This window comes from Leptosomus discolor, chromosome 2 (assembly GCF_034619465.1).
Source record: "Leptosomus discolor isolate bLepDis1 chromosome 2, bLepDis1.hap2, whole genome shotgun sequence".
Taxonomy (NCBI): Eukaryota; Metazoa; Chordata; class Aves; order Leptosomiformes; family Leptosomidae; genus Leptosomus; species Leptosomus discolor.
Window position 1 is genome coordinate 74162755 of NC_141392.1, and position 27235 is coordinate 74189989.

General features: G+C 39.8%; 1 protein-coding gene across 2 annotated transcripts; it reads left to right on the forward strand.

Annotated features, from left to right (window-relative positions):
• Window positions 1-306: 306 nt before the first annotated feature.
• HDAC2 (histone deacetylase 2) lies at window positions 307-26399 on the forward strand. Of its 2 annotated transcripts, XM_086461286.1 has the most exons (14): window positions 307-366; window positions 9027-9139; window positions 9600-9717; window positions 10673-10747; window positions 11048-11186; window positions 13254-13395; window positions 17089-17181; window positions 17293-17401; window positions 18751-18891; window positions 21000-21108; window positions 23818-23948; window positions 24840-24995; window positions 25743-25800; window positions 26017-26399. In XM_086461286.1, the coding sequence occupies exons 1-14, from the start codon at window positions 315-317 to the stop codon at window positions 26045-26047; spliced, it is 1467 nt and encodes a 488-aa protein (XP_086317412.1). In that variant the 5' UTR covers window positions 307-314; the 3' UTR covers window positions 26048-26399. The 2 variants fall into 2 exon arrangements, with proteins under 2 accessions (XP_086317412.1, XP_086317413.1); XM_086461287.1 differs by lacking the exon at window positions 18751-18891.
• The last annotated feature ends 836 nt before the right edge of the window (window positions 26400-27235 follow it).

A 27235-nucleotide genomic window follows, 5' to 3' on the forward strand; every position in this document is an offset into this window, starting at 1 on the left:
CAGCCACAACGCTAAGAACAAGCAGGAAAGAGCCCGCGCTTGCTCGTTCGCACGCGCTCTCTTCGCCTCCTTCTCTCCCTCTCCTCCCCCGGCAGCGGCGGATTGGGCGCGCCCCACTTGCCCCCCCCCCCCCGCCCCCCCACTGCCGATGGTCGGGCCCGCTCGCGCTGCTTGTGGCCCGGCGTCGCGAGTTCCCGCTCTCCCGCGTCCGCCTTCTCCCGCCCCCTCCCTCCTCCCTCCGTGCCGGCTCGGCGCTCGCCTCGGCCTCCCGTTCCCTCCCCCCGGCCCCGGCTCGGCCCCGGCGCGGCGGCCCTATGGCGTACAGTCAGGGCGGCGGCAAGAAGAAAGTCTGCTACTATTATGACGGTGAGCGGGGCCGGCGCGGGAGAGTGCGCGCGCGTGTGTGCGTGAGAGCGGAGGGGAGCCACTCCATCGGCCGCCCGGGGCGGCCTCCCCCGTCCCCATCCCCCGCCATTACGGGCGCCCCCCCCCACCCCCTCGCCCCGGCTCCATGGCGGCCCCGGCCGGGGGTGGCCTCCGCCTCCACCTGCGCCGCCGCGCCCCGCTCCCGCCATCGGCCCTGCGCCCTCGGGGGGGGCGCTGAGCCCGGGGGGGCCGCCGGACGAGAGAGAGAGGGCAGCGGGGTTGGAGGGGGGTAGGGGGGTTGGAGCCGGGCGATGTGCGGGTCGGGGAGCTGCCCGGCCTGCCGCGGAGCGGCCGCCGGGCCTGGCGGTGGATGCTGTGTCCATTGTTCCTACACCCCCCACCCCACCCCCCTCCCCCCCAAAAAAGAAGAAAAGTTGAGACACTCCCCTTCATCCGCTAACCATGGAGGCGTTGGAGTCGCTGCCGTGCCTAGCTCCTCCCCTGCAAAAAAAGTCTAGGCCATGTGTAGCTTCAGCACCTGGTGATTCTTGCGCCGAGGCCTTCCCCTGCCTCTGGCTTCCGTACAGAGGTCTGGTGTGCGGAGGGGCAGGGGGACTCTGCCCCCTCCCCGCCCCCCCCATCCCATCCCAAGCGAACATGCATCAGAGCGGAGGTTTGGCTTCTCCGAGCCTCTCTGCTAGCAAAACACGAAAGTTGCCTGCGTAGGTGTTTAATAATAGTGAAATTTGAGTTGCTTGCAGGCCTTCTAAGTTTGCAGGCTTGTCTGATGAGGACACCGTGACTGGTGATCTGCATTGTCAGTCACGTCGAAAAAGTCTATGAAGATTGTGCTTAGTTTCAGATATTTGCAGCCACTTGTTTGTGGTCCTCTTTGGCCATAGTGGTGAGAACTTTTCGTTTTCTTCTTGAGTTTTGATTAGTTTTTCCTTTTTTATACTGGGAGGGTAAACTCGTTGGTCAGACTACTTAAGAGATTTTTTTATTATTATTTTTTTTAATCGCCTCCTATTGTAACAATCCTTTGAGTTGATGTCTGAGACCAGTGTTGGTAGTAGTCAGGAAACAGAGGTCGAGGCTGTTTGGCCGTAGTGCTTTGGTGTTTTCACCATTTTGGAAATGAAGATGAATGGCTAGACTCACTAAGATATCAAAGGTGTCTGTTGCTGTAGCAAGTCTGCCATTCTTTAGAAATGGCAGATCTTGTGGGGCCTGTCTTGGTTTTTTTACCACACTAAAGGAGGCAGAGTGGTGGTTGCCGCCCCCTTCTCTTTGTTACTAGCCGTGGTTCTTTGTTCAGCCTAAAGGGGAAAGGAGGCCCCTGTTAGGGATAATTTTGGTGAGGCTGGGATCTTACTTTTCCTATGGAAGAGAAATCACTTTTCGCCTTGTTGGAAGGAAGACTGCAATCATAGTTTAGGAGGTTTTATTCCGCAAATGTTTGCATGGGTTTTTTTTAATCAATATGCTTTTTCTTTTTTTTTTAATTTTTTTTATTTATTTTTTTATTTTTTTGTAAATAAAGTCAGGTAGCTATAGTTTACTCGATATTGATATCTTCAGTTTGTCCATGATCCCTGGATTTTGGTATTCTGTGCTGGTATCAGACTCCCTTAAAAGCCAAAAAACTATACATAGGAAAAAATGGAGAAGGAAGAAGTTTGGAGGTGGTAGGATAATGGTGACTTAAAAGCAGCTGTAGCTTATATCTTGCTTGAATATGTAGACTAGGATAAATACAGTTAACAATATTGTAGAGAAAAGAGTATCTGTTGTAAAAGTGATTTTTAAAAAATGCTTTATATGTGACAGAAATGAACAGTTTTGGAAAGTTTTTGATATTAATTTTTTCATTGCCAAAGTCAACAATTATTTCATATTTCTTTTGGAAATAGAGTTATTAGAGGAAATTTTAGAGTTAATACCTGCAGTAGATATTTCTAATGCTATTTTGTGGTATATCTGGTAATTCTGAGTATTTTGTAACTGTGTTGTACCTGCAAAGTCTTGGATCAAAGCAAGGGGAGTGTTCGAAGCCTTAAATAACCTAAAACAAAAAAAATACAAAGATGCCTCAAGCACACAACTGAGGTAGTGGTATATCTCCAAAGATGTAATAACTGAAGTAAATAATAATTTTTTATCATAATTTTCCCTCCTCACATACTTGCACACTGTTTCTCTTAAAAGTGTACACTGAAAAGTATTGAAAAGTACTAGAGGTGTATATGCATATCTTCTGAGAGGCAATAAATCCTATATACTTGTTGTGAAATTCAGTGTGATTGTCACCTAAAGTTGTTTTTTTAAATTAGCCTGTTGCTTACCAAGTTTTCTTGGAGTGTATTGGTGTTAATGTTTTCTGATAATTAACAGTTTTAGTAACCTTCACATGGTACCTGGAACCAATAAACTTTGGGTAGGCAAAGCTTGATTTCATTTTCTGTAGCCTGTTTGTAATGGACTGTCAGCCGCAGAATTTGCATTGTTTGTGATCGTCCTCGGCTGAGGAATTTTGTTTAAATTTGAGCCAGTATACTATGGGAAGAACTAGAACCCTACAGATTAAAATACTGTAGTCATCTTATCTGAAATATTTTTAATAAATGCTTCTAGTCTTGAGATATATATATATGGCCGTAGCTTAGTGAAGTCTGTTCCTCACATTGCATAGAACCGTGCTAGATGTGGAAGGATATTGTGGCTTTTATTTTAGCCTCTTACTATGAGTCTTCAGGTTGTTGCCACGGTCTTGCAGCATGTGGCTCAGGTAGTTCAGTGGCCTCTCCCGAAATAGGTGTTATTGTACAATTGCCCATAGCAAGGAGGACAGGACCCAGATGGTCTTCCCAACTCTGTGCTCCTGTACAGCGAAGCACAACTCTACAGAATTACACAGCAACTAGCATAGTTACAGTCAGTAAGTGTATTTATTCCATGCCAGTGCACTAACAGTATTGTTTAGATTGCTGCTTGTGCATAACTTAATGTGGGTGTTCAAAAGGCTCTACCTTCATGAAAATTTGAGAGATCTGCATCAGAATGTGGTTGGTTCCACCCATAAAGACGAGACTAAACCTGTTTTAGTAGGGCGGTGTGCTACTATATTCACACATTGTTTAAGTACGTTAGCACTTCCAGTTTAAGTTCATCTCATCTGCAGATGTAAGCTTTAACTGAAGCGTTCCATGGAAGTTCATCCGTGCTTTGCGCAGTGGCTTCCAAACACAGCGATGGTGTCCAACCTCTGCTCAGGGCTCAAAAGTCAGAACTTTGCTAGTCTTCTGCTGTCTGCTTAATTTTAAAAACCACAATAAAACCCCAGCCCTTCAGATGCTACTGCAGCAATTTTAGGCCTGTTTGAATAGCTGTTTGTTGGACTGATAAGGTATTGGTGGTCTTTTTTTACATTCATCTTTACATGAGCGCACCCAGTAGTATTGTAGAAGTCAATCCAAATGTAACTTCCGCTATTAGCTTATTTTTTTTTTCTTGTGGTTTCCATTGTCACAGTTAGGTTTCTGCACTTAGTGCAGTTCTGAAATACCTCATGATTTTATGGTAACTGTACTTAAATAAGCAGAGATATAGGTAGTGTATATAATTTAACTGTATCAAGCTTACAAGGTAATGTAACTTACAAGTTACAAAGTATCAAAAAAGATAAGTAAATGTCATCTCTTGCCTCTTTGTTCAGGCCATTAAGACTGCTGTAGTGGGTTAATTTAAAGGTGTTATTTTTTTTAATACTTTTTAGTAACTAGGGAGACTAACGTACTTTTGGGGGGACGTAGCACCTTTTGTTAGTCAGTTGTGTGTTTGTCAGACGTAACTGAAATTCCTTTATTCCTTTAGGGCATGTAGCCTCTTGTATTTTCCGATGTAGTAGAATGTTTAACCTCTATAGACCTTGCTGAAGTCTCAGAGAAGTGAGCGTTTAAAACTTACATTCATCAAAGGAATCATGTGGGTTTATTTTTATTTGATAGCTCTCTTCAGAATTTAGGCAAGTAACTTGCATGAATTGAGAAGTAGTATATGTTTGGTTGGTTTGGTTTTTAATATATTTGAACCCAGAACATGACAGTGTCTCTAAAAACTTAATTTTCAGGTAGGTCTTCCGGTAATTTCTTGGTATTACATTTTCCATCACCTGACGAACGGTGCAGGACAGTAAACTTTGTTCATCTCTTTCTAGTTAACGACTCAACTTATCAGAGATTATGTTGTTACTTCTTAATGAGACCCATTTAACTGATATTTTTACTGGTATAAACCAGTAGATTTAAGTCTTTGAAGCCTTGCTATGAAAGATTAATAATTTGCCAACTTTCTACATATACTACTTTGCATTTTTCCCCTCTGCTTCCTGTTTCAGTTATGTTATTTTCTTTCACACTTTCCATGTGCACCCACACTGGTGAGTGACAAACTATGCTCGTAATACTTCTGTATGATTTTTACCTTTGTATTGACAAGTTTAGGATCAAGTACTCAATATCTGCAATAATAGCCTTGTGAACTTGGCCTCACTGTACCTGTTTCTCATGTATGTGCATACTGTAGTCAGAGCTAGTCTGGCACTTTGTGTGGATGGAGCTTTTTAGCTGCAACGGGGAGGGAGGTGTCCCATGCCCACACACACTAGCTCTTGGGGAGGAAAGCAAGGTATTCCAAAGTACTCCAGTAAGGCTGTGATATATGAAGAAATAATATGTAGGCTTCAGGATCAGCGAATGAAGTGTTTGTCCCAGGAAGGGCACTGTCTCCTTCACCGGGTAAAGGAGGAGAGACTTTTGACACCTTTGCCTTCACCACAGGATGATGTCTCCAAGATGGATCCCCTTTGTGATGTGATTGTGGCTGGTAATCAAGGTGCTAATGAAGAAAGAGGAACTTCTTGCTTACCTTTTCCTTCCCCATCCCTGCAGACACACACATAGCAACAGTCCCTTGAAACCTAATGGGCTTTTTGTTCATGTCATGAATCACAGAATGTTAGGGGTTGGAAGGGACCTCGAAAGATCATCTAGTCCACCCCCCCTGCCAAAGCAGGACCACCTAGAGCAGATCACACAGGAACGCGTCAGGCGGGTTTTGAATGACTCCAGAGAAGGAGACTCCACAGCCTCTCTGGGCAGCCTGTTCCAGTGCTCTGTCACCCTCACAGTGAAAAAGTTTTTCCTTAGGTTAATGTGGAACCTCCTGTGCTCCAGTTCGCACCCGTTGCCCCTTGTCCTGTCATTGGCCATCACTGAGAAGAGCCCGGCTCCATCCTCCTGACACTCGCCCTTTACGTATTTATAAACATGAATGAGGTCACCCCTCAGTCTCCTCTTCTCCAAGCTAAAGAGACCCAGCTCCCTCAGCCTTTCATCATCAGGGAGATGCTCCACCCCATTAATCACCTTTGGGGCTCTGCGCTGGACTCTTTCAAGCAGTTCCCTGCCCTTCTTGAGCTGAGGGGCGCAGAACTGGACACACTATTCCAGATGTGGTCTCACCAGGGCAGAGTAGAGGGGGAGGAGAACCTCTCTTGACCCACTGACCACACCCCTTCTAATACACCCCAGGGTGCCATTGGCCTTCTTGGCCACGAGGCCAGGTCCCTTTCCCCTGTGCTACTCTCTAACAGCTCAGTCCCCAACCTATTCTGGTACATGGGGTTGTTCTTTCCCAGATGCAAGACTCTACACTTGCCCTTGTTGTGTTTCATTAAATTTCTCCCCACCCAGCTCTCCAGCCTTCTGGTGTGTCAGCCACTCCTCCCAGTTTTGTGTCATCAGCAAACTTGCTGACAGTGCACTCTATTCCCTCATCCAAGTCATTGATGAATATATTGAATAGTACTGGTCCCAGTACTGATCGCTGGGGGACTCCACTAGATAGAGGCCTCCAACTAGACTCTGTCCCATTGACAACAACTCTGACTTCTTTCCTTCAACTGATTCACAATCCACCTCACTACCCAATCATCCAGACCACAATTCCTCAGTTTAGCTGTGAGGATGCTGTGGGAGACAGTGTCAAATGCTTTACTGAAATAAAGGTAAGCCACATCCACTGCACTACCGTCATCTACCCACCTGGTTATTCTTCAGAAGAGGCTATCGTGTTGGTCAAACATGACTTCCCCTTGGTGAAGCCATGTTGACTGCTCCTAAGGACCCTCTTATCCTTGATGTTTGAATTTATTTTTTATTAATCTAATGCCAAAACCTTTTTTTTTTTTTGTGGATGCGAAGACCTGAAAGATTTAAATGGTATTGCCTGTTGCTAAAGTGTATTATGTTGATACCTATTGTTAGTCATTACTGCTGACCTCTAATGTGGAAGGAGCAATATGCTTCTGCCAGATACTTACCCACAGATCATCTGTTTGATTAAATAGGCTCTCATTAAATTTACTAACTTACCAGTTCTTTTAGAAGTTTTCCTTTCTGGTAAAAAATAAAGTGAAAGTTAAAAGATATGCTTAGTTTATTGATTGATTATTTTAAGTGTACACTGCAGTGTATGATATTTAGAATATGCTTAATTTTGAATCTGATTAATTGCAATATATCAAAGAATATCTTGCAAATATATTTGGGAAGCTTGTTTTAATGTGTTTTTCTTTTACATAAGGGAAAATAACAGATCTTACATTTTACATAAGATCGAAAATCATTCTTAATTGTCTGCTTACTTATCAATCAACATTCTAAATAAAATGCCAGTGATGACTATACAAGCTGAAGTAGTTAAAATTGAAATGACCGTTTTTTTAAAAAAAAAGGGTGTGAAATACATACGCATTCTTTAAGCCACAAGTGGATTTGGAATGAAGTTTCCTCAAAAGCATCATGTTATTGGAAGTCTCTATCTTAAAAATTTCAAAATTTTAAGCTCTTACTTGAAGCTTTGTAAATCTGGGACTTAACAGTAACTTCACAAAACAAAGTAGGGCTAGTAAATGGTTGGTTTCCATCTTCTAGTCATTAGTTTCAAAGAACTGTGATCTTTCCTAAACACTAAATTTGTAAGGTACTGCTTTATAAGAATGCGTGGAAATGTTCTTGCTGGTGGGAAGGAGTGTGGTTATGCTCTCTTAATATTTTTTGCTCTTGACCTGCATGTGACCAAAACTGCAGGCTTGCAATAAGTATCTGTAAGACTCCAGGTCTTAGTAACTGACAAGAAGTGCTAGTCTTCCACTTAAATACCTAAGGTAGGAATAGGTCCATGTTCTTCAAAGTTCTTAACCTAATGCCAAAACTTGGTATTTCCATTGTTACGAGATGGCTAAGAGCTAGATGTCGAGCAGTCATTTTCCTGCATAGCTTCATCTTGCATTACATTAAGTTATATCTGTTTCCTTAAGTGTCCTTACTCTCCTTGTCACTTTGAAAGCTAAAAGCTGGATTTTAGAATGCTTTGAGACTTACAATCCTACTGTAATGCTTGCTTTTCCTGGTGGTTGGTGATGGTGCTGCAAGCTGACATTTTTCCCCTCCTCCCGAGCTGAAGCTCATGTGTAAGAGGTGAAACTAAAGCTGTTGTTTTAGTCATAGAGGTGCTTCTTCTTGCCTCTTACTAACAAAATTTGTAAAATAGTATGACATTATGAAAACAGTGTTTCTTTCATTCCCAGTGGACAAGGCAGAGCATGTTGGAGGATGTGAAAGAAAAGTAAAAATTTCAAGAAGGTAAAGTTTGCTAATCCTACCAGGAAGTTTGGTCAAAAAGAAAAGAGGTGCTATTGTGAAGAATTGTTATGGAATTCTCCGGATGAAAGCCGTTGACAACAGAACATACCTTTTAGGCTTGCCTACATTTCCAGAAACATGTGGACTGCTAGTTCTGTTTAAAATGGTTCCTGTCTTGGGAATGTCAGTGTTCAAAGTGGAGGCATGTATGTTCTAGCAGTACCCGAGCTGGGGAGAAAACTTACTAGCCCATGACAGCAGCCCTTCTTTTCTTGGAATGAGTGTCAGATTTGTTATCTTAATCAAGTGTCTAGTTGCTCTCCAATTTGACAGAGCTGCGCTAATCTGGATTACAAGAGGTATGTTAAACTACTGTGGATCTGTAGCAGCAGGTGTCGGGGGATTGTTTGTGCCTGTGGTTGCAGCAATGGATCTGAAGCTAACTTCTGGAATGTAACTGCTAGGGTTAGTAGTTAAGGGCAGGCTGAGGATGGTATCCTAAAATCAGCTCCTGCAAAATGGGGGGTTGTACTACAGCCTCTGTTGTGGTATAATGGGGGTATGTCATCAGTCATTTCTACTCCCCTCTTAATTCCACTTCTGTTTCCCATTACTTTGTTCTTCAGTTCTGGACCACTGGTTTCTTCAATCTTAATTTGAAACTGTGTGTTGTAGACATCTTTGCTCCCCTACAACTGTCTGCTTGTAGTAAAGGTGTTAGATTTGGCCTCCTTTTTGCCATCTGTTTCTGACATACAACCTTTCACGGGCATTTTGTTTTCCTCATGACCTTTTTGAAATAGACAGTAGTCTCTCTACTGAGGTTTTTTTGTTTGTTTGTTTGTTTCTGGAATCATACCTGCTCCCTTATCTTCTCTGAGATTGATTCTTTTAAGTAGCAAAGAAAAGTTGTTTTGTACTATGAATAGCTATTCATTTGTGTAATATTGACAGGTGATATTGGAAACTATTACTATGGACAAGGGCATCCAATGAAACCTCACAGGATCCGAATGACCCACAACTTGCTGCTAAATTATGGCTTATACAGAAAAATGGAAATTTATGTGAGTATAAGCAATAGAATGTCCACTGAAGCATTTTAAGTTATTTTGAAAGGGCTTCAAGTATTGTCACACAAATAAACAGAGAGGAGTGGAAGTGGAGAATACTTGGTGTATTCAGAGCTCTCTTACTAGAAGTGAAGCGATATTTTATGACTGATGAAGATTGTAGATTGTTGTCCATGCCTGGAAGAAGTGTGGTAGAGCCCCAGTAAAGAATTTGCACCAGTACTTTTCTGATTGGAGGGGTGGGCTGTTGGGGGGACATTGGGGTAACTGCACAAAGAGTTAGGTTGTATATTAACAACAGAGTAGCCCTTGCTTTATCTAAAACAGCACTACTATCAGTTTAACTGTTCTTCCTTCAAAGTCGATTAGATTCCTTTCGAGTTGTCTGTTTTAGAAAATTGTTAGCTGATTTTGCAGAGCACTGATTGTTTCTATAACTTGTTCTTGTTATCAGCGACCCCACAAAGCTACTGCTGAGGAAATGACCAAGTACCATAGTGATGAATACATCAAATTTCTCCGATCAATAAGGCCTGACAATATGTCAGAGTACAGCAAGCAAATGCAGAGATGTAAGTGTTGACATTAGGCTAAATCTATGTTTACGTGCTTTGATGGTTAGTATTGTTTAAAGCTAAATGTTCACCAACACGAAGGTATGAATGTGGCTTAAAGGTGTGAGTGGGTTAGAGAAATACTGTCACAAGAGTAGCATATGCCTGCCTTTAGCTACACTAGTCTTGGGACTTTTCTATTAAAAGCAGCCATCTTGGCAAGAATGTTCTTTAAGCTTATGGAAGGATTTTTGCCTCCCCTTTCACAGGGTGTATTGCAGATGTGAAATAATGTTTTCTGTAGGCTTAATGCACAGAGTAAACTTCGGTCGTGAACTGTTTGCAGAAGTGTCTTAAAATCTGTTCTAATGCAAAATCTTTCTGAAAAAGAATGGCTTTTGGAAGAGTAGAGAAGAAAAAAATCAATATGTGAAAATTTCTTTAAGTCAAGAAAAGGAGTTACTCGTTCCTCTTGGAGGGAGATAGTGAAAACTGTACATTATTCACTGTTCACCTTTTCTGTTAATTTATTTCTTTAATTATGGGAATAGGTTCAAAGTAGTGTTAGGAATGCAGTTTGACAACTATTACATCAATTTAAAAGGCAGCATCGTAACCTCTTTATGTTGCCTTATTCTCAGCAAATTATTTTTCCAAGTAATTGTGCATTTGTTAACATGACCTGTGTTAATCAGCACTTCTTCAAAAAACCTAAAAATAATCTAACTTGTTGATAACAAGGAGACAAAGCTTCCTGTGGAAACTAGAAAGGAAAAAAAAAAAAGATAGTTTGGAGTCATCTTAGATTTTAAAGGTTTTACGTTGTTTTCAGTGTTTAAAATTTAGCCTGACAGAGGGGCGGAGGGAGAGTAGTTAAAGTGCTGAATGAGCTATGCATTACATCTGTGTTATCCATGCATACAGCAATGCTGTTGGAGTGGTGTTTTTGAAAAGTAATACATTTCTTACACAGTTAATGTTGGAGAAGATTGTCCTGTATTTGATGGCCTGTTTGAGTTTTGTCAGCTGTCAACTGGAGGCTCTGTTGGTAAGTATAGGTTGTTTGCCAGCTATTTAGTAGCTTTATTATATTTGTGTCAGTAACTTAAAACTTTGATAGTATATTTAAAACCGAAGCAAATATGAGTTTGGGTTTAAGTATAAAGAAATAGTAATCGTATATCCGTTACTGTCAAATATGGGATATATCAAATATTTCAATATTGGTAAGAGATCAGATCTAGGATCAACTTATTTAAAAATAAGATATTATTTCATGTAACTGATCCAAAGGCCTTCAGAAGTTTGTGACTGCATTTCCTTTCACTTTTGTTATGTCATTTTACAGCTGGGGCAGTAAAGTTGAACAGACAACAGACAGACATGGCAGTTAATTGGGCTGGAGGACTTCACCATGCCAAGAAATCAGAGGCATCTGGTTTCTGTTATGTCAATGATATCGTGCTCGCCATCCTTGAGTTACTGAAGTAAGTTTATGATGGGAACAAGATAAAAATGTAGAAAGTGTCAAAATTCAAGTATTTAGATGTTTGAAGATATAGGTTGTAATTATTATTTCAGTGACTTCTCATAGCCCATGTTGAACTTGTATGGTTTCAATTAAGAAAACTCCAAGCTCTGCCCAGTTTGGCTTCAGCAAGAAGTTTAAAATAAAATACAGGCAAGCTGTAAAGATAACTGGTGTAAGAGATAGGTTTAAAACAGATATTTAGAAGTACTTATTTACACAGAGGATAGTGAACTTGTGGAACTTGCTGCTACAGGAGACTGAAAGAAGCAGGCAGGAACAACAGATTCAGAAAAAGAGATTAGACTTAATTGTGGACAAGAGGTCCGTAAATGGATGTTAAAGACCCAAGCAACGATGCGCCCTGTAAAAAGCCATATTCTGTAGTTCTAGATGGTGGGGAAGTAGTAGAGTAGCAGATTTAAAAAGATGGGCAGGCTTGCATGCTTTCTGTAAATGTTAATCTCCTGTTGCTACTCCTGGGGATGGCGTAGTGGGCTAGATGGATCACTGCCCTGACCCCTTAGGGCAGTCACTGTCTTCACAACCATACATCCATTTGGTTGCTCAATATGCCTGCTTGTTTCCTATCATTTGAGTCGTTACTAAACCAAACAGGAATATTCAGGGAAGATTATGCATTGAGCTTCCTTGGATTGTTACATGAATTAATGTGACTGTCATGAATAAATAATGAAATAACATCTGTGCTGCTGTGACTGCAAAGTGAAAAATGAGAGGAATAATGAAAAAGTGATCATATAATTAACTTCAAGCAGTAACGCTTGTCTAAAATTTAAAATCTTGAGTGTTACTTGTACTGCTTCAGGGGACTGTATCCCTTCTAATAACACACAAATCTCACTTTTTTTTTTTTTTCCCCACAAAAAATGTTCTAGGTTTTTGACTCCTGAGAATGGAGCAGCTGAGCCTGCTGGTGGGGGATGGGGGAAGTAGCTGTAATCTGGAAGTGTTTTTTATTGATGGAAAAAGTTTCTAAAGACATTAACAAATAGTTAATATTAACATATCAAGACAGTCATTTTAATGTACAGCATGTATTCAGGATCTGTCTCTGCAGTGTAAGCAAAGCAATATGGTTTTCTGTGCTCCAATCTCAAATGTTTAATGTGCGTGTGAAGGAAGGAAACTTTCGAATAGTTGTGGGTTATGTAACTGTAGGAAACTGTCCCGTTCAGTGTCTTATTAACTGAAAAGTCTTAGTCCACCTGAAATCATGGCTGCTCAGACTTGCATTCTATAGCGTTACACAAAGCATAATGAAAATGCATCTTCTGGTATTGATAGACTTTGTTCTTCACTGAACAACATAGAATTTAAGGGATACATACTGTAGTTTCCAATGCTCTGAATTTTCAAACAACTAGTTTTATTATCCATCTCAAACTGATCTGAAACTTGCAGTATTTAAGGAAATGATAAGCAGTCGTGGAATAATTTCATGCTAATAGTAAGTGTGTTATACTTGGAAGTAAGAATGTGCCTATCCTTGCAAGTTCTAGAGGTGAAGAAGAAAAGTCAATGGAAAGCAAGTATTTAAAATTAATTTTTGCGGGCTTATGGAACGGGGATTGTTCTGCTCCTGGCACTATGCTGTTTGAAGCATGCACTAAGATGTTTTAGTGAAGACTGTTGGTAGTTATTGAGAAGGCAGAAGGAAGTGCCCTGTGAAAGAGGCGAATTCAGCAGATATGAACAATGAAGTGGTGTGGACAGAAACACAAGGTGTAGCTTCTACAGAGGGAGGCAACTTGGGGTAAATACTAAATACAGCACATACTTAAATTACTTATTTTGATGAAGATAAACATATTTTCATTATTGTGCAAACTGTATTGAGAATTCTAAAAGCACACGGTCACTTGAACCAAAATTATCAAAATGATCGTAATCTTGGATTTTAGTGTATGGTTGGGTGTTTTCGTTAGGTTATTCCTTGTTAGGTAAGAGTATATTATGTATCTAACAGTTAATGATGATTTCTCGTACATTATTTTCTTTCTAGGTATCACCAAAGAGTGTTGTATATTGATATTGATATCCATCATGGTGATGGTGTTGAAGAAGCATTTTATACCACAGATCGTGTCATGACAGTATCATTCCATAAGTATGGTGAATATTTTCCAGGCACAGGGGACCTTAGGGTAAGGCTGAACATGAAATTTCATTGGGTGATGCATTCTCTCTTGTTCTCTTCCTTGTAGATACTGGTTTAGTACTGGGTTACAGAAACTACGTCTAGTAATAATATACAGCAGTAAGTGTTCAGAAAGTATGTTAGTCTAGAACAATAGGTTTGTTGAAGAACCTTAGAAAAAAAAAACCAAACAGGATAGTGGGGAAGTAAATTATTCACTTCTGCACAAAATCAACACTTTCACTTCTGGGTAAATTATCTGAAATTTTAGTTCTGTCATATAATTAGTTTAGTTCACTCGGATTTTGGAAATGTCTCTAGGAAGAAAGTATGGTATATTTATAATGATTATCTGTACATTTCAATTCTGCACATATAGTGAAAAGAAGCTGTTTTGAGACCATGTGGCTTCAAAACTTATTTCAATTCTTAGAATAACTTCATGCCAGAGCTTTAGTAGTGGCAAAGCTTCAGTTGCAACTTGAATTTACTGTGTTCTATTAGCCTGATAATACAGTTGGCTTGTTTTGGAGTATTTCTTATGTCATAAAGTGTGTTTTGAGTTCCTGTGATGCTCACTGCTGAAGAACTTCAGCATGCCCCACAGACAACTGTGTACTAAGCCTTATAGCTAGCTTGAAGGAGGGAGCATTGGCCTGTGAAGAATTACCATTTACGCTGTTGTAGAATCTCTGGCAAAGCTGAGAATGGAAACCAATTTTCCTAGACCTTCATATTAATTTTTAGTTAGTTAGTAGTTCCTCGTGTTAGACTCTTGTCCATTAGAACAGGAAATTGTTCCACCTCACAACTTGAAAGAGTATTTCAGGTATTAGGTTTAATATATTCCTAGCTTCAAACTCTTACATTAAACCTCTTTTTGTCAGAGGCACTCCCAGGATAAGTCACTCCTCTGGTATTAGCAAGTTTGTACATACATATAGTAATTTTTTTTTTTAAACAGTAAATAATTCTAAAAACTTGACCTGCAAAAATGCCGTGTTGGGAAAGAATTCACCATTTTCCTACTATCTTTAAATTTATTCAAGAAGTGCAGATAATTGTGTTTCTGCTAATATTCCTGAAATGTGTGCTCCTCAGTGTGCTGATGATACTCAGAGGGCACAGGAGTAAATGGAAGTTGAGCTTTAAGTCATTGGGGTGCTAAGCGTTCGTTTCAGTGTGGTTGTTGGAGCTGAATGTTATTACAGTTGTTAGCTCCTGTTAAACTGTTCTGAATTGATTTAGGTAGAAATCGGATGAGGCATTGTTTTTATCCGTGTGGTTTAACTTGACTGGCCACAAGGTGGTAGTGGTGCTTTAAAGAAAAAGCAGCTCAGACCAGAATGTTTATCATGACAAGCTGCTGTTGCTGAATTTGGCTAGAATTTTTTTTTTGAAGGGTCAGATATCTTGGCTTTTTAGAAACAGCACTTCCGGTTGACAGAGAAGTTTATGGACTCTTCACCTCACCACACCCAGGACAAAGAATTTAAAGATAACACAGTTGAAATAAACAGAAGAATATTGTATGTTACTGGGATTTTTTTTTTAAGTGACACACAGTACTTCAGGCATGGTGACTTGTATTCTGTGCTGCTAGCTAGTATTTTGAAGTGAGCATTGTCTACAAACAGACTTCAGCAGGCTTTATTATTACATCCCCATAGGAAAAAAAAAAAACAACTTTTTCCTATCTCCAGAGCTTGCAAAGCTAATTGAACTAAAGGGAGAACTAAAGGTCAGTGTTCCTTCTGGAGGCCAGTATTGTGCTGCTTGCTTCTGCTCAATTTGATCTGCCATTGCTGGTTACATACATCAACTTTAAACAGCCAGATCTTATCTTTGTTTTTGTCAGTGGGCTCCACTCAAACTTGTTTCTGTAATTCTGTAGTTAGTTGGTCTAGTTTGCTGATCAGGTTATGCTTATTTGGTGCAGGAACAAATCATGCGTCAGCTGAGATTTTGTGATTGCAGCTCCATCAGTGTAGCTGAATTTCACAGAGGTTGTCTAGTTCAGCTACACTCGTTCATTTGATACTGAAGGTATTGTGCAGTCTGAACGTCTAGCGTCATTAAGTTGACTTCCTACACACCTTAGATGATAGCACTGAACTTGTCTTTTATATACATAGATGGGTCGGTGGCGACTGTAGTGCTACGTAGAGGCCCAGGTTTTGTGAGGAAATTTGATGTGTTGGTGAAGGGTAACTACCAGTATGCTGTATTGTTTCTTTAGTGTTTATAACCGATGCAAGTATCAGTTACAAAAAACATTTGTTGAGTAGCTCAGGCTGGAAAGCAATTACCCTGTTAAATGGGAAATTGTGTGAACGTTTGCTTTGCTGTTTTAGGATGAGATTGATTTAATGATAGCCTTTTTTTCTTGTCTTTTTTAACTCTGGAAAGCAAGGCACTATCGCCTCAGAAAAATCAGCGTCTGAAAGCCTAGGTGATGCGTTTTGGGAGATTCTGGGTAACTGTCATGCTCCAAATCAGCCAGGGTTGAGTTCAGTAGGGGTCTTCAGTGTCACTAACCTTACAGTACTATGAAATGTTAATAATGTGCTGGAAGGAAAAAGTCAACTGTTAACATTAAGCCTATGCTGCATTAGGCCATTTGTCCCTGTCCTCATGTCTGTCTATCCCCCCCAGTAAAAGATCTGCAAGTGACACATTACTGTTGCATTCACTGCTAAGGAGGCTTTGCTCAGGAAGAGGAGAAAGTCCATGACTTTTTTGGTAGCTAGTGTTGAGAAGTTTAGTATTTGTATTGCTGGGCCATCCTACTGGTGACTTGTGGTTTTTCAAGGATGTTGGACCTTAGTGTGCTGTTGCTGCAGAGCTGCTGTTTAATAACTGTTTACAGTCAAACTGAACAGGTTGAATCTTACTCTTTTCCCCACTGTACTTCTGTTAGTGGCAGAGAACTGCTTTGTAAACTGGATCGGTTTCTGTCTGTCTTGGTGATGAGCTAAAGGAAAGAAATGGGAATGTGTGGCAAGTAGGGATCTTCAGGTTTTAAGCTGATCATGAAACAGAAGTGAATGGATTCAGGGTTTAGTCAGTTGATTTTCTTTTTTTTTTTTGCAAAGAGTTTTTTCTTTTAATGCATATGTGTCTAGGAAAGCTAGTAAGATAGACTACTATGGTTTCTGCCTTGTCACCTGATGGAACGGAGAATAATCTGCAAGTTCTTTTTTTTCTTTTGTTTAAAAAGTCTGTTTTTTCAAGGGCACCTGTAAGTGGCCTCGGTTTGATTTTCTTCTCTCCCTGTTGCTGCAGCTAGTTCTTCATCCTATGTTTGGAGCAAAGAATATGGTTTTAAAAACTTTAAGCCCAAATCTTCTATACAGCACCAAAACATGCATATCACCTTGCTCTTCTCAGGTTTCTTGCTTGTTTTTGCTTATTTTTAAACTATTTTTACCAGGCTAAACTGATGAGTTGTGTTATCTTTTAGTTTTAAATCTTTGAATTAAAAAATCATGCGTACTTACTGCAAATTTAGTGTTTGTGTACAGCTCCTACACTCCAAAATGATTTTATGGGAGAATGGGAATAAAGTGCTTCGCTTCTTTTCCTCTGCACACATGAACAATGGTACAAAATAGCTCAGCAGACTTGTGTAGACTTTTTTTCTGTGATACCATCATGTGCTGCTTGTTTATAATAAAGTATTTGTCATCTTTGCTTATAGGACATTGGTGCTGGAAAAGGCAAATACTATGCTGTCAACTTTCCAATGAGGGATGGTATAGATGATGAATCATATGGACAGATATTCAAACCAGTGAGTGCTTTTATTTATTTTTTTTAAGCTCTCTGGAATGATACTAGTTTCCTTTTTTGGATTTATTTTCATTATGTGAGTTAATGACTTGCTGTTCTATATTGATTGTAGATTATATCCAAAGTAATGGAAATGTACCAGCCCAGTGCTGTGGTATTACAGTGTGGAGCAGATTCACTGTCTGGTGACAGGCTGGGATGCTTTAATCTTACTGTTAAAGGTAAGCAGAAAAGTGTGGTTTTTGTTGTCTGTACCTTTTTATTTAATAGAAACCTTTATATTTCATACTATTTTTCAAGACACTTGCATGATGAGGACAGGAGTCACAAAAATTTTGTTCATTACTAAGATTAATCACCTCTTTCTTTGCTATACAGGGATGGCCAAAAGAAACCCAGAAGTTGCTTCTTTCTTTCTGTCCATCTAAAAAAGTTAAGAAGCTTGGTTTTCCGTGTTCTTCCTAGCCACTCAAGTGATTCCCTTTCTTCTATGCACAGGCTTTCTGTAGCTATAAAGCAATGTCCTGGAATGGCAGGATGACAACGGTCATCCTACTGCAACACTTACTATGATGGACAAATAGCAAAACTGGTTGTTCACTTAGTAGAACTAGATACTAAGCAATGAGCACCTTGTGGGTGTAAAATAGGTATTACTGGAATGAGAATACTCACTGCGTTGTTAAATGTATAGTGGTGGGTTTTTTATACTGAGCCTTATGTTAAAATTTTTTTTATTAACTTTTATAGAATTAATTTATGTTTTAATAATTATTATTAAAGTGGTAAAATGTTAAATGTATGTTGAACTTTTGCCAAGCCTTGAATCCAGCCTGTTTGAATCATTTGTATTCTGGGTTTTCTTGGTTTTGTGTTTTCTTAATGAGGCGATTAGAGTTTTGTAGGCAACAAAATACAGTATAGTATCTATTGGGAATGCAGTGTTTCAGGGTTCTTTTCTTGATTTGCACCAGGTGGTAAAGCTACTTCAGTTGCCCATACAGCTCAGATTTTTTTCCATCTTACATATCTTGGAAACCAAGAGAGCTGCTGCCTCCTACAGATGCCTTTCAGTATGCTGTATCTCCCTGGAGTGTGTACTGTCTTGGCACCAGTTCACTCTGTAAGCAAGACTTAGCAACCTCTAATACAGGTTCAAATTTAGAATTAGAAAGGACCAAGTACTGATTTGCTGTTTTCCCTTCTTCCCCCATTGCATTTGATTGAGAAATTGTCCCTAGATTTGTAACTGTATATTGACGTCAGTTATGAAAAGACAAAACACTAAACATTCTGAGAGCATTTCAGAACAGCAGCAGTAGACCGTCATGCAAAGTCTCTGAAGACTGGGGTGGATAATAATATTCGATGTATTTTGTATGTTTCTTACCTGTAAATCTTGACTTTTTGTGACCTTGTGCTTAGTTCTAAGGGGAGACAGTTCTGTTTTACTTGAATCAATTCAGTTCTTGATAAGTGTGACTGCATATGTCTGATGAAATAGTTCAGTATTTTTTTTCTGTTTAATAGATACTTTGCACAGGTTGTCAGCTCTTTTTGTGTTTGACAGGTCATGCTAAATGTGTGGAAGTTGTAAAGACTTTTAACTTGCCGTTGCTGATGTTAGGAGGAGGAGGATATACGATTCGTAATGTTGCTCGATGCTGGACATATGAAACTGCTGTTGCCTTAGATTGTGAAATTCCTAATGGTAAATATTATACCCAAATTAATATTTTATTAAGTAATAGAATAGGACGAGAGGAAACGGCCTCAAGTTGTGCCAGGGGAGGTTTAGGTTGGTTATTTGGAAAAATTTCTTTACTGAAAGAGTAGTCAAGCATTGGAACAGGCTGCTCAGGGAGGTGGTGGAGTCACCATCCCTGGAGGCGTTCAGAACACGTGTAGATGTGGCACTTCGGGACATGGTTTAGTGGGCATGGTGGTGTTGGGTTGACGGTTGGACTTGATCTCAGAGGTCTTTTCCAACCTTAATGATTCTGTGATCATGGGAGGCTTTAAGTGAACAGCTGGCAAATGTTTCTATAGGTAACTAATGCATCAGTTTCAAATAAACTGTGTAGAAAGTTAAGATTTAGCCAATAAATTTTCAGTAGCCTGTGTGCTAAATAAACTTAAGCATTTGGGGCTTTTTTTTATGCCTTAGCAAAAGCTTTAAATGATTGGATCATCTTTGGAAAATTCAAAACAAGTAAAACTTACAGAACTTTACTTGTGGCTATTTTTAATATGAACGTCATCAGTATGATAGAATATATACTGCTTTTTGTTTGTAACAGCGTAGACCTGTGTAACTTGGGCACCACAGAAATTAATGAGTATGCAAGTGCCCATTTTACATAACAAAACATAACTGTTTCTTCATTGTATCTGTGACTTAAAAGTAACTGTGAAAGTATATTGACCTCCACCCTTCCATTTGACTCAATGTTGGCTACACAAGCTATCTTTAAAAAAAAAAGAAAATCAAAAAGGCAATAGTAACTTCTTTTGCATAGTTGAATAGTTAAGTAATTTCTCTGAGGAAGATCCCCGAAGATCCATCACTCCCTTTACTTCTGGCTAAACATGCCTCTGGACATGTTTTTGGAATGCCTTTTTATAAAATTGGTGTTTGGACTGGTTTGTTGCAAATCCGTCACTGGCGGTTTCCATGTTGGACTGCAACTTTTGCTGATAAACTTTTGCTATTCATGTATCTCTGGCTAGATTCATAGTGTTTCTGTCTGACTTCAGTGGAATGCTGCTGTCGGTGAGAAAAGAATATTTGGACAGTACCTTTCAAGATGTTTATTTTCCATCTTGCACATCAGCACATATTTTTTGTCAGACAAAGCTTTTGAAAAGCCAGTGGTATTTCCTTATCTTGAGATTTTTTTTTTTCCATTAGCATGGTCCATTCAATGAATATATATGAAGTTTTTGGATATTTTTAACATTCCTCTCAACTTTGTGGGTCCCTGTCATCTTTAGTCTGTTCTGAGAAATAACAGTGCATTTCTGAGTGTCGCAATCTCCCTGTCTCCTTTCTAACCACCTAACGAGATTGCTTATCTTGTCATAATCATAAATGAAGAAACAAGAGTTCAATTAAAGTGGATTTCAGTGTCTTATTTCTTGAGTTCTGCATTTCTTTAGATTTGTTACTTTATCTGGGAAGATACAGTCATATTCAATATAAAATACTACCGTTTTCCTGGATATGAAGTCTTCATCGGCTTCATTTTGGTGATTAGACATTCAGTCAGGGAACCTTTACCTGTGAAAATGCAAAAAGCAGGGGAAGGGGGGAACAAGCAGACATGGACATCACTGAAGCCCTGCACAGCATGTACCATGGAGATCAGACAAACTGTGAACTTCAGCCTAGTAAATACATATTGTATCTTTTACTGAAGGAGTATTTTGAATGACTCTCTTAAACCTCTCAAACTGGACTAACTTTGGAAACAGCTATAAGAAATCATCAGTTCTCTTCAGATCTTCTCTTTTCTGCAGAAGTAGCATTTTTAATTATTTTATCAAATTTGTAACATCTGTTGTTCCAGTGTATGCTCTGACATGATTACAGTAGTACTTGCTCTTGCTCTTTGCATTTTGCCAACAAATTTAAGTTCATCTATTGAATAATATAGAGGAAAACCACGGAACAGTTCAGGCAGTATTTAAGTATTGCTTACCTGAATGCTTCAGGTTTGATAGTTCTCTAACTAAAATCCTGTCAAAACTACTCTTGTATTTAAAATGTTTAAAAGATGTTTTGGGTCACAAAATTGTCTTTTCTGTTTTGGTTTATAGAGTTGCCATACAATGACTACTTTGAGTATTTTGGACCAGACTTCAAGCTTCATATTAGTCCTTCGAATATGACTAATCAGAACACACCAGAATACATGGAGAAGATCAAGTAAGTAGTGATTACCTTGTCTATCAAGCAGGTCGTGTGGATCATATTTCTCCAGAGGTTTAATTGTTAATTGGCAGCTTTGAAAACTATCTGCCTTTCTCTGCTACACACTAAGAATAAGTACTGAATAGATTTCACATATTTTTCATTTCTGTCAGAAGAGGGACTTTTTAGAAGTCTGTTCCTACAGCGGTATGTGTGCTTATGAAGTCCTGTGACTATAAATATGAAAATTTAAGACCCAGCTTGGATTTTTACTTTTTCCAGCTACTAAAGAAGTGACTGTTTTACTTGGCTTCCCATTCTAATTTTGTAGAAAGTTTATCCCGCCAGGAAAGAAACTGGTATGCTATGATGATTCAGATTTCTCATTCTCAGCTCCCTGTCTAAACATGAACCAAGATTTTATTTTTACAGCTGACAGCTACAAAGAATGACAGTCACATGTGAGCTTGGACATCGAAAACTGTGGAAAGATAGTGATACGTGTGCAGGCAATTGAGTGACTGTGGCTTGACAAATCCGCAAGGTTTGAGAAGTGCTCGTTGCCAAGCTGTAGCTGATATGTCTTTAGTCTGTGCCACTTTTGATACTTTGTTTATTTCTCCTCACATCCTGAAGTTTTGATTGTAAACAAGTGCTTCAGGGATGAGTAATGCATACATACGATCAATTCTGTACTCAACTGATAAGACATAATCAGTTAGCCCGAAGTACTCTTTGCTTACCATGGCTTGTCTCCCCTCTGGGTTTAAAAGAATAAACCCCCACCCCTGCCCCAAATTTAACAGGCTGTTAACAGTGCATAGGAATTATTTTGGTTACTAAAAATAACTGACTCACAGAATGGTTTGGGTTAGAAGGGACCTTAAAGACCATCTAGTTCCAACCCCCCTGCCACAGGCAGGGACACCTCCCACTACAGCAGGTTGCTCCAAGCCCCATCCAACCTGGCCTTGAACACTGCCAGGGAGGGGGCAGCCACGGCTTCTCTGGGCAACCTGTGCCAGTGTCTCACCGCCCTCACAGTGAAGAATTTCTTCCTAATATCTAATCTGAATCTCTCCTCTTTCAGTTTGAAACCATTACCCCTCGTCCTATCACCACCCTCCCTGATCAAGAGTCCCTCCCCACCTTTCCTGCAGGCCCCCTTTAAGCACTGGAAGGCGGCTGTAAGGTCTCCCCGGAGCCTTCTCTTCTCCAGGCTGAACAACCCCAGCTCTCTCAGCCTGTCCTCATAGGAGAGGTGCTCCAGGTCCCTGATCATCTTAATGGCCTCCTCTGGACCTGCTCGAGCAGGTCTGTGTCTGTCTTGTGCTGGGGGCCCCAGAGCTGGATGCAGCACTGCAGGTGGGGTCTCACCAGAGCAGAGTAGAGGGGGAGAATCCCCTCCCTCGACCTGCTGGCCACACTTCTCCTGATGCAGCCCAGGATGCATCAAATAAAAGATGTGAAACTAGCTGTGTAAGTTTGCCAGTACTGCTATAACCTGTTAAACTGTCAAATCGCAAATTCACCAAAGCAATTAAAATACTAATTTTTGAAGTGGCTGTTGTATAGACTGTGGTTGGTGTTCATAACACAAATATATAAATCACAATCAAGTGAAAGGGGTTTAGTTTTTAACAATGTGCAAGGGGGAGAAAGCCCACCTATTTTTCATTGATGTAATTCTACAAAATTTCCCTGTAGTAATGTAGTGCTCCAGCTGGTGATCTGCCAGGCTGCTTGCTGTGTATTAGGTATTGTTGGACTTCCGTGGTGTGAGTAGGCTGCAAAACTTGCTTGCTCTATAACACATCCCTGGGCACAGATTGTGTGTTTTCTATTGACAGAGATATGATCTTACATCCTCATGCTAACACCCACAAGCGCAGCAATGACCCATCATTTCAGACAATCCTCCTGCAGTTGTATGCTTTCCCAGAGACCTAGCTGTAGGGGACTCCTTGGATTGGCAAAACTGCTTTGGCAGGTCATGTGATTTGAACAGAGGCAAAGACTGTAGGGATTCCAAAAAAACACCAGTTGCCCTTTAGCTTTTCAAGTTGTGTGGAAGGATACTACGACAATTGTTACAAATACTGCTATTTGATGCTTTTGAAACCTTTCTTTCTACTTGGACTTCTTTGGAATGATAGTTTTGAGTCCCAAGAGAAGCCCGGTGTCCTTCCTGTTACTGCAAGTGCTTCTTTGGGGTGTGGGGTCCATCGCATCAGGTTGGTTAGGCAGGAGAGAACTTCTCTCTGTTCTCCCTGAAACAGCCAATAACAAATCTTATCCAGATGGACCGCTTTTGACCCTGACATCATTGCCGTACGCAGTTGGGAAGTCTTCATGCTTTAGTGTCTCTTACTTTCCAAGAAACTAGAGGGTAGTTTATTATCCAGCTGGATACTCTGCCTTATAAACAGAATAATACTGTCACTTGGTTCAGCTCAAGTGGTCAGTTTAAAAAGCTCAAAGAAAATTATGTTCAGGTGCACTGTGGGTACTAACGATCTGTTAGGGATGGAAAAACTTTCTGAACTTGGCATGCCTTTTTTTTTTTTTGCTGTTTTTGTTGTTGTTGGTTTGGTTTTTTTTTAAGTGAAACAATGACTAAAGCAAAGCAGGTTGACTTTGAATGCAGAGTTTTCAGAATTTAAACCAAAATCCAAGGAATGGCTACTTCTGCGTAGTAATGCGTTTCCTTGTCTGTACTTGTAGGCAACGCTTGTTTGAAAACTTGCGCATGTTACCTCATGCACCTGGTGTGCAGATGCAGGCCATTCCTGAAGATGCTGTTCATGAAGACAGTGGAGATGAGGATGGAGAAGATCCAGACAAACGCATTTCTAGTAAGAAATATCTTTTCATGGTACAGCATGTCCAAGTAGAGTCTCTTTAGATTTAATTGTTCAGAACCTTAGTTCTAATAGTGCAGTATTGGAAGACTGGCAGTTTTGTTTCCCCAATAAAAAATTTTGGCACTGATCTGCCAGTTTTGCTGTTCTTAAGGTGGCATATGTGCACCAATCTGAACCTGTCGATGGGGTGGGTATAAAGAAGTGCTGAAAGAATGTGGGGTTTTGTATCTTATGAAACAGTCTGGCTGTTTCAAATCTAATATAGATACTCTGGAAGTCTTGGGTGAATTTTAGCTGGAGGAGTACAGGACTTAGCTCCTATCTTACACTGTTCACAAAAAAAGTATTATTCCCCCTTGATGTAAAGTGAGATACTGTGTTTTCAAAAAAGATCTTTTATTTGCTTTTTTGTAGTCACAGAGGTTTTCCATACTTTCAATGGGACCCTTCACTTTGGTACTGTTAGCCTTTGTATGGACAATGAATTGTTCTTCACCCATAGCTAAGAGTTTCCTGCTACATTTAACCTTTTTTGATGGTGATTGGAATAATTCTATAACCTCTTGCTGGTGCACTGTCCATTTTCTGAACTGTGGTAACTGTAATTTTTTTCTCCTGTGATTTAGTTTTCAGTATTTGAAATCAATTTGATACATGTTAAAATACTCCCACCCTCCCCTTCTGTCTCTGTAAAGCTATTTTCAGAAGCCATTGTGAGAATCTGAGTATCTGGAAAGATAGTGTTTTCATCCATAATTTAGTTCCTCAGCATTAAATGATTATAGTGTATTATTGCTCTTTCTTAACTTGGTAGTTCTTTTTTTATTAGGCTTATTGTAGTTGGACTTTATGCTGAATTAGTTTCATAACTCTGAATCCTAGTTCGAGCATCTGATAAGCGCATAGCCTGCGATGAAGAATTTTCAGATTCTGAAGATGAAGGGGAAGGTGGACGGCGAAATGTTGCAGATCATAAGAAAGGAGCAAAGAAAGCCAGGATAGAGGAAGACAAAAAAGAGACAGAGGACAAAAAAGCAGGTAAGGTTCTGCTGTGATTTCATCCTATATTTTAGAACTGCAAATGTCAGTTTTGCCAGGAGAAGGATGCGTTTTCTGTTAACAGTTAATTATCTGTTGAGATGGTGATTTATTTTTTTCCATCATATTTAAAGCATCTATTTTAAATTAATCAGTTTCAAGATACAGCTATTCACACTAGAATAGTATTTTCAGCCAAGGGTTATTGTTGCTTCCCCACAAGCTTGAAATCTTAGAGCCAGGGATCTGTATGGCTTAATGAAAAGAGGGACAAAAAGGGTTCTTGCTTTAAATACGTTGGACAAAGTTTGTTCCCATTTGCTTTTGTGGGGTGAGCCAAGTAGTATTATCTGAAACAGAAGCTGGATGGGGTTCTGGGGATAGTGCAGTTCCAAGGACTTTTGACTTCTTCGAGAGCAGGCTACATCTTAGGGCTACAAGACTCCCAGAAGGAGCTCAGGGGAAATCCAGGTCTCACTACTGCAATACCATCCTTAGGGCCAGTCAGGAGAGGAGACTTGCCTTGAGGTGTTGTGAATTCACTTGGCAGTGCGCCCAGTTCACTCCTTTGGATGGAGGCATTTAACACTGTGTGTTAATGTGTAACCAGGGACTTCTTTGAAAAGCTAGTTCCCCCTGGCTGGGAGTATCTACAAAAAAGTGCAACTTAGTCCTGCTTTTTTCTTCTGAAGTATTTTAAGGTTTTCTTGCATCTTTTGATACATTTAAAATCTTGTTATTTTTCAGATGTTAAGGAGGAGGATAAATCAAAGGACAGCAGTGGTGAAAAGACAGATGCCAAAGGGTAAACACTAATTAATTAATAATGAACATCACCTTTTTGACGGACGTTCATTAAAGCAGTACTTTATAGTAGTTTAAATTCTGTAGAGATACTTTCAGTTCCTTAGAATACTAAATATATTTTAGACTCATAACAGTAGTAATTCAGAATTGCATTTCTAAAACAGTTAATCAAAAAAATGAAACAACTTAACAGTTTATTCTTGCTTTTGTGCAGAGCAAAATCAGAACAGCTCAGCAATCCTTGAACAAAACATAGCCTCTCATCAACTGCAGAACATAATACTAGAGATGGAGAAATACCTAAAAGAAGAAAAGTTTTCGTATTGAGAGAGAGAGAGAGAGAGAGAGAGAGACTGCTGGTTTCATTTTGTACTATTTGGCATGGACCGTATTTATTTTCAAACGGCTTTGTTCTGGTTTTTGGCAAGTTGTATTGTGAGTTTTCTAATTATGAGGCAGAAATTCCTTTCTTCACCATGCTTTATGTAATAGTATTTAAAAATGGATGTGAGTTATTATGTTAAATGTCTAAACTGATCTATTAAAGTAATTTGCCTTTCCTGAGCTGATTTTACCTTTTTTGTAATTTTATCTTTATTAAAAAAAAAAAAAATTGCACTTGGTTGTCTTTTGTCCATCATTGAACTACAAAGAGGAAAAACTCCATAGAAACTAAGCAAACTGACCCTTACTATGAGTAGCTAGTGGACTAAACGGACAGCTGGCGAAGGCACAAGTTGAACTGTGTGGCTTTCATCGACTCCCCACATTTCGTTGGCCTCTGCATGGGGTGCAAACAAATGTACGGGAGCCTTGAATAGGCTGAATGGGTGGGTGAGGAGACGTTGGATTAGGGTGGTTGCATGAACTCGCATTTGAATGTAAAGATTCAAAACTCTGCAGTCAGATGCCTTGTACTGCCCAGGAACCTTTCCCACCATCAGGATCTACGCAAAAGTCTGATTCATTATCTGCTCGTGAAAACTGTATGCGGTCATCTTTCAAAGCTTGCAGGATAGGAAGTGAAAGTTTGGATTTACCTTAAAACCCATTCTGATTCTTTACAACTATGAGCAATATAAAACTTTGTCCCACTTAAAAAGAAAGGAGTTTATTGCCTGCTGCCTTTGATTCATTCGTTCGTTCTGGTGCCTGAATGGAAACGGAGACCTGAGTGCGCGCGTTCTGTTTTTTTCTTTCTCAGTCTACAACAGTTGTCTTACAGGTTGACACGTAATGAAATGCACAAGCTTTGGTATCGAGATTTCAGAGCCATGAGTACAGAAGTTTGCAGAACTGCATTGCTGGTTAGTTGTTTTTTTTTTTTTTAAAAAAAGAAATGTTACTACTTCTTTTTTTTTTTTTTTTTAAACTACTCTCTCTCCTTTCCATAAAATTCTGGCATTGTGGTCTGTGACCTAATTGATTAATTT